The 18,897-nt window shown below is 38.0% G+C and overlaps 1 protein-coding gene across 2 annotated transcripts in view; it reads left to right on the forward strand.

Annotated features, from left to right (window-relative positions):
- The first annotated feature begins 1,804 nt into the window (after nt 1-1,804).
- The window catches only part of LOC113981484 (formin-like), a 132,642-nt gene continuing 115,549 nt past the window's right edge, over nt 1,805-18,897 (forward strand). Inside the window, exons 1-3 of one of the 2 annotated variants that reach the window (XM_027708895.1) lie at nt 1,805-3,303; nt 5,375-5,492; nt 14,699-14,731. In XM_027708895.1, coding sequence (XP_027564696.1) covers nt 1,912-3,303; nt 5,375-5,492; nt 14,699-14,731 — 1,543 coding nt within the window. In that variant the 5' untranslated portion in view covers nt 1,805-1,911. The remainder of the gene's footprint in view (nt 3,304-5,374; nt 5,493-14,698; nt 14,732-18,897) is intronic. The other variant, XM_027708901.1, reaches the window with a different exon arrangement.

The raw sequence follows: 18,897 nt of genomic DNA on the forward strand, positions 1-18,897 counted from the left end.
CACTACAGGAAATGTCAGGCAGTTAAGGCAGAAGACATTGCTCTGTGTTAAATCACAGATAAAGATGGGAATGATTCCAGTGCCCTTTGTCTATAGGTATGCACACAATCCTGTAATTGAAAATGTGTCTGTCTGTAAGCTTTATCTAAGCCCTTAGTATTACAATATGATTTTCAGGAAACTTTCTTCCTGCGGGAGATACCAATGAGTTTTGCTGTTGACTTTATGATCTTTTATAATATATTGAAAAGATAAACAAATGCTTTTTGCATGGTCTACATTTTTAAATATCAAACCGAAAGTTAAATGTGTTGGGATACTTTGTTGTTGCTTGTTGTCTGTAATATTCAGCTTTTCAGTAAATGTTTTTTTGGAAATCACACACAGTGATGTGATCTGCAGCAGATTTCCCTGTGAAGGACAACTTTCCCCATGGTGCTTGTTTAAGATTACTCAACACAGCTAAATGGCCGACTGTAGAATGACCCTTTAACTTGGGTGCAGAAAAAAAAATGGTATCTTTATATTTCTAAGGTACCAGTGTGGAAATTTGACTAAACAAACTTCTTAAAGGCTTGGGAATAAGAAGAATATAAGTTCCTGCAGGTTTGCAATCTCTGTAATTCCAAAAATAAGAAAAATAACAAAAGTGGGGACTTGTGATGGGAACCTGGCCTAAATGTTACTGACTTTCTGAATATCAAAGGTCCTTAGAAGCATTTCATACTTTCTTTATATGTACTAGTAAAAATATATATAGTATCCCTTAACAAGTTAATAATGAGTTAGATAGTCTTGAAAATTTCCTTCAAGTGTTTTTGCCCATATTACCTAAACAAATCTCACGCATATAGCAGTACTGTAGCAATATACATAGAGATGAAAATTATCCCAGAATATGTCAGCAGAGATTGTTCTGGTTTGGAACGATCCAAGGCTGGTGCAGTGCGAATGGACAGCCCGTCCGATTTCCAAACAGTTAACTCGGCCCTCCTGGGCGCGGGCCGTGCTCCCGCCGCCCAGCGCTCCCGGTCCCTGGGTGCGGCCGGAGTCTCCGGTAAGTACCTGTGTGCACCTCACTGCAGTAGCTGTGCAGAGCAAGGACAGTGGTAATATGAAACCAGTCTCGTTGGTTTTTGTTCATGGCCCTGGAGGCTGAAATCTGCATTCCAGATGAAACCTGCAGCAAATCGGAAGAGAGCCTCTTTTTTTCCTGCATTCCTCGTCTTCAAGGGCGCTCACCCGAGTTGGCTCTGCCCGGCCGGGCACTGAAGAACTTCGGGAGAAGGCACTGGAAACTTCAGATTCGTCACCTCCATTTGACATATTTTGGTGGTTATGGATTTACAAAAGAAGTTCTTTTCCCGTGTGAAAAGACTATGCAAAAGAATCCGTCAGGAGTTTTCTGCTGAAAGCCACTCGGCGCTGGCGCACCGGGACAAGGAAGTAGCAAGCAGCTGCGCTGCGCGGCGCGGCCCGGCGGGACGGCTGCTGTAGCCGACGGGCGCTGCGGGCGCTGCGGGCTCGGCGCGTCGGCAGCCGGGGGCGCGCAGCCCGTCGGGGCGAGGAGCCCCGGGGGGACCGTTGGCCGAGGTTTCAGCTGAGATTAGCGCTGGGACAAACCCCTTTGTGCGAGAGAACAGGTTCCAGACGCTGCCGAGAACTTTTTTTTTACGGTGGGTCTCTTTGCTGGTCCCGCGGTAGAGTTCGGAATCCCGACGGCCGCGGCCGGAAGGAGCGGCGGGGCGGCCGGGGCGGCCCGGCCGGGTGGGCGGGCGGCCTGTGCGGGCCGGGCCGGGCCGGGCCGCCTGTTGCAGCCAGTCCCGCCGGCTGCCTGAATGCGCGTAGTGAGTGAGTGTTCAGCAGTCAGCAGCACTGCTAGAAGCGAACCTATTCTGCCCTTCACGCAACATGGAAGAAGATAATGGCGTGCCCGATTGTAGCGAGCTTTTACACATGAAGAGTACAGCAGAAACCGAACCTGACCCTTTCACCACATTTTCTGTAAAATCACTGTTTGGATTTACAACAAAGTTTGAATCTACAGGTTCCAGAGAAGAAACAGTGCTTAAAGCATTTCAGCCTTTGCACAGCAATATAAACAATCATGCTAACACCTGGCATGAGAGGAATGATAATGGTTGTAATGACGACTCAGAAAATCAGCACAGCATGAATAGTACCAGTGGCCGAGCTGACCCAATGTCTAGCAGGCACGCAGGCCTGGAGCTGGAGTTAGCTGACCAAAACGAATTACTTCTTAAGCATTTAAGGTTTGTACAGACTTCTTTGTCTGAATCGGACAATGATGACAAGGATGCTATTCTCGTACAAGGTACTTTGGTTCATACAACAAGTGACACAGAATCGGACACAGAGAGTAAGGACCTAAACACCGATGAAAACAATACAGGCAAATATGGGCGAAATAATGCTGCTTTGTCTGCTGAAGCTTTGGACAATAGCAGTCAAAATAAGGAAGATTCAGAATCAGAAGGGCACAGCAACAGTGATGACGCTGTGGATGCAGATGACATTGAGTTATATCCACAATTTTCTAAGCAGCTCCCAAATGAGCTGGATAGTATTTTAAAGCATGACTCCAATGGAAAAGACAAAATGTTAATGGATGAGCAATTCAGTTGCTTGCTTGCTACAGGGGAATGCCCTCAAGAACTTTCAGATGAAGAACAAAGACCTTCAGTTGATAATATATCACTCCAAAAACCAGCACTGGTTGAAAAGACTTTCCAGCTGCCTGCCTTCTTTAGTGGACTACGTGTGAGGAAAAAGGGACTAACCACGGAAGATGTGGAAACTGTTACAGAAATTAAACCAAGGGAGAATGATTTAGCTCTGCTTAAATTGCGACAGCCTGTGAAGAAATCCAGTATTGCATCAGGTTTGACCATTAAAAAAAAATCATCTGAACCTAAAGCAAATCCGACTTTCCTGGAACAGCTCTCACACTTGTTAAACATAGATGTCTCCAAGAATGAAGGTAGAACTGAGGACTCTGGTGAGGGATCTGGGGAGGCCGAGGACAGCGATGAAGCTCAAGAGAACAAAGCCTCCAGCAAAAGAGAACCACGATTTCCCTCTGAGGAGATAAAATCAAGCCCTGCTGAATCTGCACTGGACGTCTTTAAAGCTTTATTCACGCGGCCTCCCAAGAAAGAAACAACTGCAGATACTTCAGAGCTGGAAGCCATAAAACGCAAAATGAGAAATGAAAAAGAGTCCTTGAAAGCTGTGTTTGAAAGGTCAAAATCAAAATCTGGGGATGGACCATCAGACAAATCTGTAGGTTGAATAACTTTTTCCTCCTTAGATCTGGAAGTAGACGTATAAAAAAATAATGTCTTGTTTAAATATTATTGGTAGAGATGTCAGGATTGCCCTCTTCTTTTGACAGTCTCAGATTGTGAATTCCCAACCGAGGAAATCTTGGGGCTAATTTGTCAAAGGTTTTGATGATCTGCAGTTGTAGCAGAATTCGACTGCAGCTGATGGTGACAGTTAAAGCCTTTCAATTAGAAGTGAGAACTTAAAAGATCAGTTACTGATTTTAAAAAATCTCTTCATAACAGTTCCCTAGATTTTAAGTATGGCTTTAAATCGGTTTAGTGCTGCAGATATTTACTGTAGTATTATTTAATAGTTTCTCAATCCACTCTGTTTTGTTTCATTTAGTTTTTTAATTTTAGAAGTAATTCTTCATTTTACCTGTAGGAATAATTTTATGATAAGAGCTGATACAAGAGGTTGTCAATGATTTTCAGTTCAGTTTGTTCAAGACATAGAATATGAAGTGGTTTTTTTTCTTGTTTACCTGCACATACCTGGCTTTGCAAATATTGATAAGCATTTAACCTTATGCAAGTTTAACTTAGTGATTTCAATTCAGCAACTCAAGTTATGGATTAATATAAGCATTTACAAGGTTAATGTTCTTAGGCATATGGAGATGTAGTTAGTATATTATTAAGAAATGAAAAAAATCTATGCTAAGTTTTCATACAGTCATAAATGAATTTGAATGTGATTTGAACTCTCTAATTAAATGAGTAGCCCTTGGATTGGCATTCCCCCAACCCAGAATTCTTACAGCTACATCTTTGGCAGATGTAATCAGCCGAGTAGACTGTTGTTGATGAAGCGGGAATTACCTGAATGATTGAATTTGCAGGATCGGACCCTAAACCTGAAGCTCCTTAAGTTAATATGCTGTGTTGGTTGTACTATCTTTAAAATTTTTATTCTTACATAAAATTAAAAACATTTAAAAAATCTTGACTGACACTTGGGTAGACTGATAATACCAGTTTGTAGTAAATTACCTATGGGGAGTAGAAAAGAGGTACTCATTGGCTGTGGCATGTACAGCAATTGCAGTCTGAGTGTGCCCTTCCCACTCCTGACTTGCTTCTTCCTGCTTACACCAGTCCCTGTGCTGTGCTGGCGTCAGCGTTTGTGTGGCTCACAGCAAACCTATTTGGGAAGCTGTCATTACGCACAGTGAGGGAGGAGGCACAGGAGTCAGCAGGAGTGGCTTTTATAAGTGTCTGCTTAACGTCCGGTCTAGTGCAAATCTGTATTTTCTCAGGGCAAAGCCAGAGTCAAAGGGTCTTACCTTTCCTTTTCCTTGCTCGTGTGGGCCGTTTAAGGGGCCACTTCTGTACAGGGTTTCACTGTTGCTGCAGTTGTGTCTATGCAATTACTCCAAGTAACATGTTGTAAATCTGATAACAGAAATGTTGGAGATGTAAAAAAACCCCACGAAACGTAAACCTGTAAAAGAACGCTTGTTTAGTGGGTTGTTCCCTTCCCCCCTTCTCCTTCCCTCCCAAATTAAGGACTTATTTTAGCATTCCAGTTGACGGTGCAGTCCCATTAACAGCTGCAGCAGCACTTTGATGTGGCAGTATTACCTGGTATGTGGACTGAGCAATCTGCTGGGGGTGGGACAGGAATTTCATAAACTAGCTCTGGTTTCAGAAAATTATATTGTCAAATTACGTCTTAGGTGAATTGCACTAATGTTTGTTTCTAAGAGGAGCGCAAATGGGTCCTTTCATTCTGGAATAAAGATACAGGAAAAAACCCTAGTATTCTTGACCACCTCTGTGGTTCGCCAAAGGATAGACAGCTCTCCACAGTGATGTGAACAGTTCCAATGTATCATTGTATGTCACATGCATTGTTATTTTCCTCCTCAAAATTATCCCTTCCAACCAACTGAGCACTGTTTCAATTAGTAGAATGAGACAGATAACCATTCTGGAGTACGTGTGTAGAGCTGAGCATGGAAGTTGCTGTTTTGGAATCAGTTGATACTGCAGACTTTAATTTTTTTCTTGCGTAATTTTAACAGCCTGACCTGAGTCCCTCAGAGCAAGATGACAAGACTCCAGGGAGACTCCAGACTGTCTGGCCACCACCAAAAGCAAAGCACGAAGAAGTAAAAGTAGGATTAAAGTACACAGAAGCAGGTAAAACAAAGAGGTGAAGCATTTGCAGAAATTAGTTTCTGACATTTTTAATCTTGTTTAATGCAGAGATGGTGATAAGTCACAGTATTTTCTTATCTGGAAAAACAGACCTTATGTTTTGGATATGTGGTTTGCTGCTACTTTTTAAGCATCTGATTTTTAAATGTAAATGTCTAAATCTCTGTTGAAATCTATATACTTGCCTGTACAAATTCATGAGGAAAGAAGTGGGGTTTTTGATAAATGAGGTTATCCATTTCCCATGGGATTTTGTTCAAACAAACAACGGATTAGTGCATACATGGAAACCTGACTGCCTTTTCCAATGCCTTAGAACTGCTGAACTCTGGTCTAGCTGCCATGTTTTCTTCAGGTACTGTCCATAATGAAAACAATGAATACTGTTGTTGCAACATGTGCGTGAACAGATCACTTTTGTAGCTAGTCACGTATATTGTCCTATGGAAATGTCTGAAAGGGTATGTGTGAAGTGCAATGCTAATTATCAGGTAAGCTTTCCACAGAAAAATATTTACTGGTTTTTATGTTATTTAGATGCTTACATAACATATTTAGAAGGCAGAAAGTGATTATTTTAGCCACCACAACTGTTTCAGATTTATATTCTTAAATATAAATCAGGAAGTTCTTGTTATTCAGAAATTAGCTGTAAACTGTGGAATTGTCTGAAATATTAAAATGAAAGACAAGAGACCGTCTGTTCTTCATGTGCCTGGAGACTTTAGAAAATACCACCTAGGAAGGATTAAGTGGGATTAAAAAAAACCCTTTTCTATACTAGTTCACTGTGAGAAATTGTACAGGGTACTGTTGTATGGTTCTTTCCAATTCCTGTCTGACCTTGTGTATGAGAAACTGTACTCCTGTTTGCTCTGCTGCCTTGTATTGTTTAGTCTTTCTCCCTCTTCCCTCAGTTTTCTCTGCCTTAATCTTCCCCTTTTTGTAAAGTGGGCATAATATTGGAAATGTAAAAGTTGTTGGAAGATTGAGAAAACTTGGTTTTATCAAGAACAACGTGGTTCTAATACAGACAGAATTGAATTTACAGTGCATTTGATTGGTCTGAAGTGTGGGAGTCTATCACTTAGATGACTAGGACAGGTATTCAGCTGTTGACAAGGAGTGTTACAGGCTGTTCATGTTACTCTTAGATTCTTATTATGGGCTACATACTTCCTGTATTTAATTTTACCCAAAGAAATATTTTTCCTCCTAATGACTGTAATCCTCTGTGGCAAAAACATACACTTAAAGAAAGAAAGAAGAAAACCCTGAATTAACAAAAGCTCCAGATTCTACTACTTGTAGAGAAATTAGGTCATGCTTTCTTGAAATATAAATAGGAAGGATAGGCTGGCTTAGAGCCCATGTAAATTGTTACTCTTGTTAACTGTGATATTTTGGGTGGCAGTGTCATCAACATGTTGATGGTTTGTTTGCTAAGTCAAATTTTTATAGACCAGATTCTGCAGTTCATTAGTTGCTCCAGCGTCTGGCAGATGGATTTGAATGAAAACAAACCGCTGGTGATTCAGCTGGGATGAGACGTGCTTTTAAAGAAATAGGCGAAGACTATGTTTGCAACGTATGTTAAGAGTGCAGTGAAGTTATAGGTGTACCTCAGAGATTAGCAGATGTGCTTCTTTCAGCTATTCATGGATTCCCAGAAAGCAGTTGCGGCAGTGAGGACACTGCAAGCAGTTGCAAGTTGCGCGTGATGGATCAGTTACATTGGCCTTTCTGAGTAATTAGGTGCCTGTTTTAAAGCACTGTAAAAACTGCAAGTAAAAGAAAGGTACTGTTTGTGAGTAGTGAATAGGTTTTGTATTCAATGTTGGTTTTATTGCTGGGGGTTTGTGGGGTTTTTCTAATGAATATGAAAATGGCAATGCAGCAAAATTTCTGAATTCAGTGTCTTCTTTCTGACAGCAGTTGGTACCTTTGAAGTGCATATGTGTACTAGCATTTCCCTTCATGCCCCTTCCCATCCAAAATTCCCTCCCAGACACCAGTACTTTAGGAACTTCTTGACCCCTGATGTGTACTTCTTAAAACTGTGCTATAACGCGGCATTAAACTGACTGGTCTCAAACAGAAACCTTATTTCTTACCTCAGTGTCTTGTCTGGACAACTAAGATAAAATGAAAAGTTCTTGATCTCAGAAGAGAGCTCAAGAATTGTGTGTGGCAGGGATGTTTGTGATTCTAGTCTTCCTCCACTGATGTTTCTGAATAGATGAATATCTGTAACATAAAAAATGCCACATTGGCTTCTTTTAACTTTCAGTCAACTCTGTATGTTACTGTTTTCATTTCTGTGGTTAAGAGTTTAATCTACTGAAACAATAGGAATTTATATAAAAACAGTAATAAGAGGATGAATTATTAGGTAAGTATTCATTTAGCACAGCTTTATTTTAGGCTTAGACAAAATATATGTCACGAATGTGATCACATCCAAGGATAAATCATTCAATTTGTTTTTGTACTTCTAATAGGGTACAAGAATATGTACATATTTTATGAGATAGCATAGATTTTTTTTCATTTCTCACAATAAAATAGGATTTCAGTAAGACTGAAAACTTGAAAGTTGGAATACTGTAATCTTTTTTGCAATTCTACATTGTGTCTTTGATTTGCTTCCTTCATCACCATGCACTATGACAACTATGGCAGGAAGGTAGGGATATTGAGGGAGAGGATTCCTGGCTTTTTGATCTTTTCTCACCTCCTTGCCATGTTTTTCCTCATTGTCCTTGCTGCCTAGTGGAAGCAAGAAATTCAGGCTTAATTTGGCCTACGCAGCAGACATTACAATGATTCATAGCAGCTTGGAGGAGTAGCTAACTCCCTCCTGAGGCTAGTAGTCTGCCTTGATGTGTGGGAAACAAACTGAAAAGCACATGGACATAGCAAGGAACAAGTGTGTGGGGCTGACTAGGCCTGTTAGGAATATTAGAAGTGAAAGAAGTTCGTGAACAAATACAACTCTGCAACAGGTTTTTTTCATGCATTTGATAACATCTTGTGTAGTCGTAGTTTTGTCAACTTCAACACCCAAATCTTGGGTTGTAAGTTTTGAATTAAAAGGATGATGTCACAGTATTTTGGTTTATCTTATGTTTTCTTAATCCTTTAATTCCTCTGTCTCCATAGAGCGTAGACTGTGTTGTCAACTGGCTCTCTAATTAAGACAAGCTGCTTACATGGTTCGTTAGAGAAACTAGAACTTGTTTGAAGTGTGTCTAAAATAGCTGAAGTTCAGAAAGTCTGTAATACATTTATATCCTGGAAGACTAAAAAAAAGGGTATTTTAATATATAGTTTTTCCATGAAAATCCATGTAATCCAAGACATCTCTCTGCATATTTTTCTGATCGTAAAGTTTTGTTCATCTGCTTTCATTAAAAGTTTTTTTTTTATTTTTCCTCCATAATTCTTAGAGAGATTTCTCTAATTTTAAAGCATTAAATCTGACAGAAGGGTAGGTGTGTCAGCTGTTACATATGGTGAAAATATCGAGCCAGGTAGAGGAGACAAATTCATGTCTATACTGAGCAAACTCATCTGCAATACTACATCACATGGAATCCACATATGTCTCCGCTGCTGTGTATGCCCGGGTCAGCACTTGCAGGCTCCCATGTCCAAGGAAAGGAATTTAGACATGGGTTCTGCTGCTCATAAAACTGCTTATGTTTGAAGAACTGTCTCCACATTAAGGTGGTGTACATATACAGATTCTGTGATTCCTATTAAAAATGCGTTTTTAGCCATCAGCATCAAACTAGTTCTCTTATATAAATAAACAGAGAGAGTTTAGTCCTTTGCTTAGCAAAACAGAAATGTAAAAAGTAATAAGAGAGAGAAAAGTATTTGACGTTCCTCCTGGAGAAAATGTTTTTTAAAAAGCCACTTGAAACATTAATTCCTTTAGTTTTTTTTTCCACTACATGTTTTCTTGTTAATTCGTATGTCTGTATTTAACATTTAAAAACCTCTTTCTCTCACAGTCTGTCTGTTCATCATCCTTGAATCTGCAGTGAGGTAATGCTGCCACAATGTCTATTACAGTCTGTGATGAACTAAGTACAATTTTCAGTGTAAATAAGAAAATCAGGAGGTGACTGAGAAAGCTCTTGTTAGACAAAAAATGGCTAGGTAAATGGTGAATGAAATACAAAATAGTGTCAGAGCTGAGTCTCAAATATATTAAATCCTTGGTTCCCTATGCTCTGGGTTCACAGCAAGAAAATCACTTTATGGTCATGATGTAAATGCAGGGAACAACCAGCTAATGCGAAAGAGAGGCATAATGGTCAGAACAAAGAGATGAAAGATAACAATATGATTTATCTTTCTTTAACATAAACTTCCTTTGTGGCCTTGAACAGTTTGTGTTTGTCTCTAAAGATAAAAAAAAAATTAGTAATTTAAGTTTATTTGATTTCCTTGTGGTATTTGGGGTTTAGTTCTGGGATTCTATTATAAATTTTATTGTAATTAATTAGATAAAGCAGGACTACAGCAAGCAGGATGTTATGCTTTGGTTGAAGATAGTGCTTTTACGGTTTAATGGTTAGTGATCAATTTAATGTGATCTCAAGAGTGCAAGTGAGCTGCATAAAGGTGTTGTAAATTATTTTACTGCCTATATTGTGTAGCATGATAGGTGTATTTGGCCATGTTATGTCAATGTTTCATATTCTGACAGATGCACCGTCATGTTTTTGAGAAGTTGAGGTTTTTAAGACAAGCCAGACTGTTGTAGCCATACTATATTCCTCTGGAGTAACAATGACATTTTCTCCCCTTCCTTGTGCTAGCTAAAGCTATAATTTTATGTATTCAGAAGGTATTGGGTATAGTGCTGCTTGGAAATCTCTACAGTCTCACACGAATGAGCTGTGCACTGCATTACAGTACATGTGCTGATCACTGCAGTAGCCGCTCTTCCAGATATCTCGCAGCACTGTCTGCTAAGATGTACTTTGAAAATATTAAAAAAAAAAACAACTCAAAACCAAGCAAGCAACAAAAGTTGCCTTTGCTTTTCTTTCCCCACCTCTGCTGACACTGACATTCATACTGTGCCTCTTGAGACAAGAGCAAAAAGATAGGCACCTGTTGATGATGAAGATTGCTGTTAAGATGCTTGTGTTCCATTTTCAGTCCTTTTGCTACTTTCTAGAATGACTTCAGGAAAGTTTTGAGACATGTTTTACAGTATACAAAACCATTCTGGATGCCTATATGTGTGTAGCCATAAATACCAGCAAGCTTAAGGATTCATATACAGAACAGCTTTGATCCACTCAAAGTAGCAACTTCATTCTAAGGTTAATTTTTTTCCTTCCGAGAAGATTAATCTGTTATCTGAATATGAGGAAGGCAAGTTCTGTGAATTATTTCTTTTACTGTAGTTTTTATTTTGAAATGTAGACCCCACTATTGACCTGACCAATCTGATGTTGAAAAGGCCCAAAACAGTCAGAGGGTTTTACAAAATGATTCCTGTTATATAATTGAAACACAGTGAAAGAGCAATTGTGTACAGCACAAGAAGAATGACTTTGTATTTTATTTCCATGGTTCTATTTCAAAATATATGAGGCCCTTTGTGTAACAGAAATGCCTCTGAGTTTTACTGAATTCCCTTTCCTGTTCTCCAGTCTCGCTGTTCATGTGTTCTGAAGTACTGTTTGGCCCAGCATTTGAACATGAGAGATTTAGATACTAGTCTGAATGAAACCCTGGATCTGAACACGCTAATGCTTTCTAAAAATTTGCACCTGCATTTTGACTGCCTTTTGGGTTTCTTTTTAGATAAATTCAATATCAGCCCTACCAAGATTGCCCCCTCTGCTACAGCACAGACATGTACTCTTATCTGTGAAAAACCAAACTCAATTTATTGTGCATTTCTTAGTTTTGCATATGTCCATGTTTTAAGTGTGATAGCAGTTCTAAACTTGAGAATTGCTGAGACTTAACTGGGGAACCGGTGTGTCTCTGTGTGTGGATCTGTACTGTGCTTGCAATCACCCACATGCTCACCCCCATATGACTGAATATGCACGTATACTTACTGTATATAGTATATAGTGATTGCGAAGGTGTTATAGTTCTAGAATAAGTACTATGTATTTTAAATTTGTGCTAAATTAAGTCGGTAGAGTCTGTAATTCATCAAAGAAATTCTGTAATAAATCTGTTCCTCATGTTTCCTAATAAGGTGTTATTTGTTTACCATATTGCATTGGAGAATGTAATCCTGTAATAGATCAGATTTGTAAATACAAAGTAGGATGTTTATTGAGAAAGAATCAATGTTGACTGTCCCCAGCAGCAGTACCTCTAATGTGGCCTTCCTGGGAGGGTGAAAATGGCAGCTGAATCTATTAATTTCTACTGTCAGGTAAATGAACTGTAACTGTAACCTCTCACAGCTGAGGAATGGTCAAGTAGGTAAGTTTCTCAGGTGATTGCTTCTGAATAGTGCTTCATACTTCTTTGTTGTCAGAAAGAGGAGTAACTGTTTGCTTCATTTCCATAACAGAGAATCAAGGATGCTGGTTTTTCTGTAGGAAGCTGGTTTTCTGTGCATATAGTTCTGTTATTTTCAGGGAATTCAGTGAGTGTGGTGAAGAAACTTCATTTCATGTAGCAAGTTTACTCTAATATCCTCTGTATTATCTTAGCATCCAGACAGCATTTAGATACTGGACTATTGGCTTGTTTAGGGCTGTTTATTCTCCACAAGTCCCTCTCCATCTGTTTCCCTTCCTCACATCTACCGTATTTTCATTGTACCAGAATCTTAAAGGTGCTGAAAATATTCGAAATTTTAGGTTTGGAGGGTTCTTCCTTGTCTTAAAAGTAAAACAAAAACCAAACAAACAAGAACCCCCCCCCCCCCAAAATTGAAGATGTCTGCTCATTTCCCAGTCTACAGAATTGACATCCTTACATATAATGAATTATGGGGCTGTAAAAGAAAAGAGCTCAGGTTCAGTGGGAAGTAAAGAAAGGAGGACAGATAGGAGTAGATGGAATGGAGTGAGGGAATAAGGATTAGAATCATGTATTAAAACTACATGCAGTATTGTTTTAGCCAATCCCCTATCCCTAAAAAGTAGGTAATTCTGTGAATTTCTTTGAGCATAAATAAATTTTATTTTCCTAGTTATAAAAGGATTTTTAAATGCAGATATGCTTTATAAAGACCATTCCAGGAATGAACAAATTACATGTTTTAAAAGTTGCTCATGTCTATGTTTATTGGAAGAAAATTTGTTGCTGTTTATGACTGCAGCATGAAAAAGCCTGGAAGGTCAAATCAATGCATCTGTAAAAAATAATTAAAAAGTAATAAAGGAGGTGTAGCTGTGGTAAGTAGATTCCTTTCTGACACCTGGTGGTTAAAGATGAGAACAACATGGGGAAATAATGGAGGAGGAAACAAAGACTTATAGGAAAAGGGAATATGGAAAACGATGGGACCAAGAGCTACCATGCTGGAAGAAAACATTAAGGAACTCTCACTATTATGAAATGTAATGAATCGGCTCAATTATAAGTTTATGATTTCCTTTATGCTACAGGGTGAGGTACATCTCAAGAGAGGTAGATTGCACTCAAGTTTTCCAGCTTTTGTTCTCTAATTACTTTAAAATTGTCTTAACATTATTTTGCATGTTTCCACATACCGACTTTAATATGTAAGGCTTTTTACAAAAATGAGGTCCTGACCAGAAGTGGCTATATAGGTCATTTAACTTCAAAGCTTCTACTTTCTACTTGAAGTTTTGAGGTCATGGCAGAGAAGGTTACTAAATTGCTTATGTAAAGTTGAGGAGTAACCCATCTATTTGAGGTGTAAGTTATGGAGATTTCTGTGGGAAAGGTTTTCATATAAGATTTTATTTAAAATTATTCAAGTAATTAAGTTGTTTTATTACCGGAGAAGAAAAGGAAATTCTTGCACAGCACAGTTTTGAGCACAAATAGAATAATACTGCATAATATTTGAATGTGTATACTTGCTTTTCACAACTGGATACAGAATGCTGTATCCAGTATTCCCAGGGATGTAGCTTGAATTTTTTCAGGTCACCAGATTTACCAGTGAATGTTTGTACCTTTTCTTTTAGAAATGATCGTGAACAGTGCAGCTTTCAATATGACAACAAAGATTTTCGTGAGCATGTATTGTGTCTGTTTATAAACATTATTGCTGCTCTGTTTTCAGACAAATTCTGCGTGATGATAAAACTGAACATATATTCAGCATTTCCATAAATTACATAGGTTGTCCAAGACATCAAAATTTTATTTCATGTTTGATTTTCTATGCATTAAGGAAAAGCATGCATGCTGTAGTGTTATTTTCTTTGCAAAACAGTGAAGCATGCCTCTTACTTTATTTATCATTAGGAATATTTTGTATGTTTTATATCTACCACGTGGTGGCATATGTCATCTGTCATATATGTGAGCAGTGTCTTTCACTGTTATTGTACAGTTTGTAATTTTTTTTTAAAAAATGCATGTTTTGGAAACAAAAAGCAAAAGAAGGAATTCTTGGAAGTGTTCCTACCCCAAACTTCTGTCTTCTAATCCGATTGTATGGAATGAATTTCTCAGAAGAATCTAAGCTTTCTGATCTGCTTTGGTCTCCTTGCCTTAACAAACAGCATGAGAATACAGTAATGAGTAAACATGGTTGTTATTTCCAATTGAAAATCTTGAGGAATGAACAAAATAAATTATTTTATCATTCTGTATACATATCTGCATACATATCAAGCTGAGAGCTTTAAAGAAATATTTGCAAGTTTGTTTTCGTAGTGTTACTACATGTGGCCCAAGGAATGTCCATGGACTTTTTTACATGGTGGGAATTTTTTTAAGTACTTGCTATTTGATTTTGATTTGGTTTGATAGACAGTGCTAATGTGTAGCAGCACTTCAGAAATTAGGCAGTTCACAAGCAGTTGATAATGCAAGACAAAATGATATAAGCAGGACCTGAAAATAGCGACTGAGTTATTTGTTTGTAGTAATGAATAAAAAGCATGCAGTCCGCCAGACTCCCTCCTAGCATATATAATTCAGGACCGTAAAATATAAAGTCCCTGTGTGAAGCTTAAATACAATCTTACTTATGCTTTTTTCTCTAGCTCACCTAAACGTTTACAAGGAGGGACCACCAGGTGGGTGGAACAGTGTATGAACAATGTTGTCCGTCTGTATCTAGTCTTTGGTCTCTTTTGTTACCATAAAGGTAGTATTTACCTGTCCTTGATGGAGTAGAAATGGTAAGTGCAGAGTCTGCTATACGTGTTTAGTTCATTGTTTAGAACTAAAAATTTGATAAAAACTATAGAAGTTCTATAATAAATCAGAAACTGTTTTAAGAATTCTAGCTTATGTTACTTCAGTTTCAGTGTCTGCCATCCCACTAAAGTGAGTTAGTTTCTTTGACTTTCAGATCCATCTCACAGTGCTGAGTGTAAAATTTTACAAAGTTAAGATTTGAAGTCTATTAGAAGAACATCACAATTGAGAACTGGTGTATTACTTTCTCTTCCTTTTTTTCCCCCGCTCATTTATCTTGTCTGTGAGCAGACTCCAGGTAGATGTAACCAATTTTAGAGCTAATCTAATTTGCCTAATAATTAGACTCATTATAATCTGGCAGTGTTTATTCTGAAAATCTTTGAAGCAAAGACTGTAGTGAAAATTGAGCTAGTGAAGTTCTTTCTGAGTGGGTGGGCTGTGGTCCTTCATTCTGAGGTGTATGTTACGTACAACTGAGGTAAATTGCTGAATTTAAGCAAAAAGACAAGGTGAAGCAAATTAATAAATGATGAGAAATATTGTGGCAATATACTTTTACTGATTTGAATAAATATTGAATATAAATAGTGGGAACAGAAGCTCTTTGTACGAGAAATAAATTTGCACTGTTTACTAGTGTAATACTAGTCAGTTTGGGAGAATTAAATTGATGATAGCTTTTTACTTTTCCATAACTGATGTAGTTGGTCATACACTGATCCTTATTCAAAACAGGAGCACATTTAAGACTGCCAAAAAATACAGTAAAATCTCACTGAAAACTGTGTGAGGGCTAATTAAATAGTAACTGATAATGCCATTAGTAATCATAAAATCACAGAATGTTAAGGGGTTGGAATGGACCTTAAAGATCATCCAGTCCCAACCCCCCCTACCATGGGCAGGGACACTTCCCAGTAATAAATCAGTAGGGATGTCTTTTGAAGGAAAAGGAGATTTAATTGAGCTTTAAGAGAAAGCATGAACTATGTTAGCCTGATTTTTGAAAGTTTATTTCAGTTATAGCCCCTGCTGCATCCTTCTGTGTTTTCTTGCTCAGTTTTGTATCCACCAAGAACAGGACACACAAAGTCTTGGCTGTTGGTGGATTTCAAGCCTAAGAAACATATTTTGAAAAAACTCTCATGACTTGGAAGCTCCTTTTAAGCAGCTCTTTTGAATGATGGAATTATAGAATCATAGAATGATTTGGGTTGGAAGGGATCTTAAAGTTCATTTAGTCCCAACTGCCCTGCTGTGGGCAGGGACACCTCCCAGTAGACCAAGTTGCTCAGTGTCCCATCTAACCTGGCCTTGAGCACTGCCAGGGATGGGGAATTATTGTCAAAATGTGTAATAACTAAATGAGGCTGAGTTGGAACTCATTTTTAAAAATATTTTTTTGATAGAATTCCTGTTTTTTCTAAAATAACTTGTCACTTCTGCAATTGTTTGCTGAAGTAACTGACGTTAGCTGAATAAGGCATGTTTCAAAGCATTAGTATTTTTCTGTGTATATTTATTCATTAAGTAGTTTCCTGTTTTCATGCTTTTCATAGAATTACAGAATAGCAATCTGCTGACTTAAAACTTTGTAAGGATTAAGATTTGGCGTTTGGGGTTTTTTTCTTGATCCTTTTTTGTAGTTGAGTTAGTCTTACAAGACTTATAAACAAACCTTATGACCAGAATAAACTCTTGATGCATTATGTCACTGAAGAACAAATTAGTCCTTAATTCTACCATGAAACACCATTTAGATGATGATGCAAGTGGACATCATATTAGAAGAAATAAATCCAAAGGAGTTTGAAGCTCTCTTATTTCCTTTGAAGTTTCATAATGGGAGTCCAGTCATGTTTGTTACAGCTTCATGGATACTTCTTAGAAAGTAAGACAGTGTTAAGACTGTTTTGCATTCATTAAAGTAACTGATATTAGAACTTGTTAGAATTGCTCTGTGCATACATACCATCAATGATCTTAGGTTAGTAAAGTTATATTGTCTATATAGTCTGTCATTAAGTGGACTTGTGGGCAGTCTGGTCTGAGAGACAGTTCAATTGCTAGCATTTCCCATTTTCCTCACATCCTCGTTTTGGCCTAGACCTTAATGTTATTCGATACCACCTCACTTCATTGCTAGGGGTGGGGGGAAAGGGACTCTCTTTGCCTTCTGAGAAGGGCATGGCTTCTGGTTGAAAAAATGTGGCAGGAGAGGAGAAACTGCCATTGTTATTGTTTTGGGGTCTGTGGTAAGCCTTTTTGCATCTGAATAACCCTGTCTTTTCTATACTTTCGTTATTATGATTGTTGCTGTTACTGTTTGTTTTCTTATCTCATTGCTATTCCATTGCTAATTCTTCTTATCTCAGCCCACGATCTTCACTTTTTCTGCCTCTGGTTCTCAGCTCCATCCTGCCTCAGCAGGAAGGGGAAGGGGAAGCAAGAGAGCACTGTGTGGTTTGGGAGAGTCTTAGTGGGGGGCACTGAATTGTGGAGTAACATTCCTAAGCCATGACTGCTCTCTCAAAGTGGGCCCTTCCTCACAGGACTCTGGTGGTGGTGCAGAGGTCCTAGAAGCACTTAAGTATTTAGAGTTATTGGCCACTTGTGTAATTTACTGCCTGCTGAGAGACCAGGCAAATTATATTATATTATGTTTACCTATCCTGTAAAAATCTCATATTTTTTCCCTCCATTCCAATTAAATAAGTAAACAACATTTGAGAATCGTTTGTGGAATAGCAAAAGAAAATATTACCACTCATCTCGTTCCTAAAAAGGTGGAGTTCTGGGCTGAAGGACTTCTGGCCTACGCCATTTCTTCAACACAGTAAACAATAGTGATCATACAGACGCATGGTTCACATTTTGAAGATCATCTGAATTTGTAACTGAAAAGTTTAGAGATGTAATTATTTTGTAATTCTGTGTTTTAAAATAAGCCAACTCAAACAAAACCCTCCATTCAATATCCTTAGCACTTTATTATCCTAGCTCAACTTTTTCTGTAGAAACCATAGACCCAAACAGGCCCACAGAAGTTACGAGTGTGTTGCCTGGAGACTATTTTTGTCCTAGAAAGCCAGGAAAAATGATAAAGCTGAACAATAGGGGCAGTAAATACTGATGGACTTGCTCATACTCAGATATCAAGGGCCTAATAAAACTAGAATATGCTGCTATTTTAGATACTTAGGTTTTATGATAATTAAGGGTAGATTTGAGCAGTCCCGTGTTACACATTTTATTTGCAAGATTAGCTTTCAGAGCAAATATTTTAGAAAACATAGTGGTTTAAAAATTAGCCCAATATATTGAATACATCTTCCTTTTTTTCCAAATTATTCTGTGTTAAAGCTTAAAACTCATAAAGTACAGTAACTATTAAAAAATATATACTTTTAATATAACTTAATCAGGATAAGAAATCTTTCTATATTGCATTAGCTTTTTCTCCATATGCAAGTTCGGTATCTATCAAATTTTGGGTTCCAGGTACTTTTTTTTTTTAATTGCTATTCAAGAGAATATGAATAAAACCTTCTCCTGTCATACCTGTACACCCCTAATGTTCTGTAGTGTATTTGTACTCTCTTTGCTCTAGCAGATGTTGGTGTATAAATGGTTGTAGGATTTGTCTACTGTTTCGCAGTGTGTGATACTCAATTGTTTCACACAGTAGATGTCTGTGATTCTATAATGAATTCCATGTCTACCACCTTAGAGTATTTTAAGACCTTTTTCACCTCATACTTATTCACCCATTTTTAATTGTTTAGTTTTGCTTCTTCAGCTTTTCCATTTTGCTTCAACAATAATTCTTTTATCTCTTTGCATACTGTGAAATTACAGGATACAGTTACTTCCTCTTTCCAGTGGGTATTTTGTTAAAACACAATTTTATTTCCTTCTTGCAGCACATTACTTGGGTAGATGTTAATTCCATGTTTTAACTGGAGCATTTCAAATTTGTAATACTTAAAGAAAATATTATCGTTTCCTGAGGTACTGGTATAATTTTAGTCAATGCTAT

Source organism: Neopelma chrysocephalum, unplaced genomic scaffold, assembly GCF_003984885.1.
Source record: "Neopelma chrysocephalum unplaced genomic scaffold, ASM398488v2 Primary Assembly neopelma1_24, whole genome shotgun sequence".
In the NCBI taxonomy this organism is placed as follows: domain Eukaryota; kingdom Metazoa; phylum Chordata; class Aves; order Passeriformes; family Pipridae; genus Neopelma; species Neopelma chrysocephalum.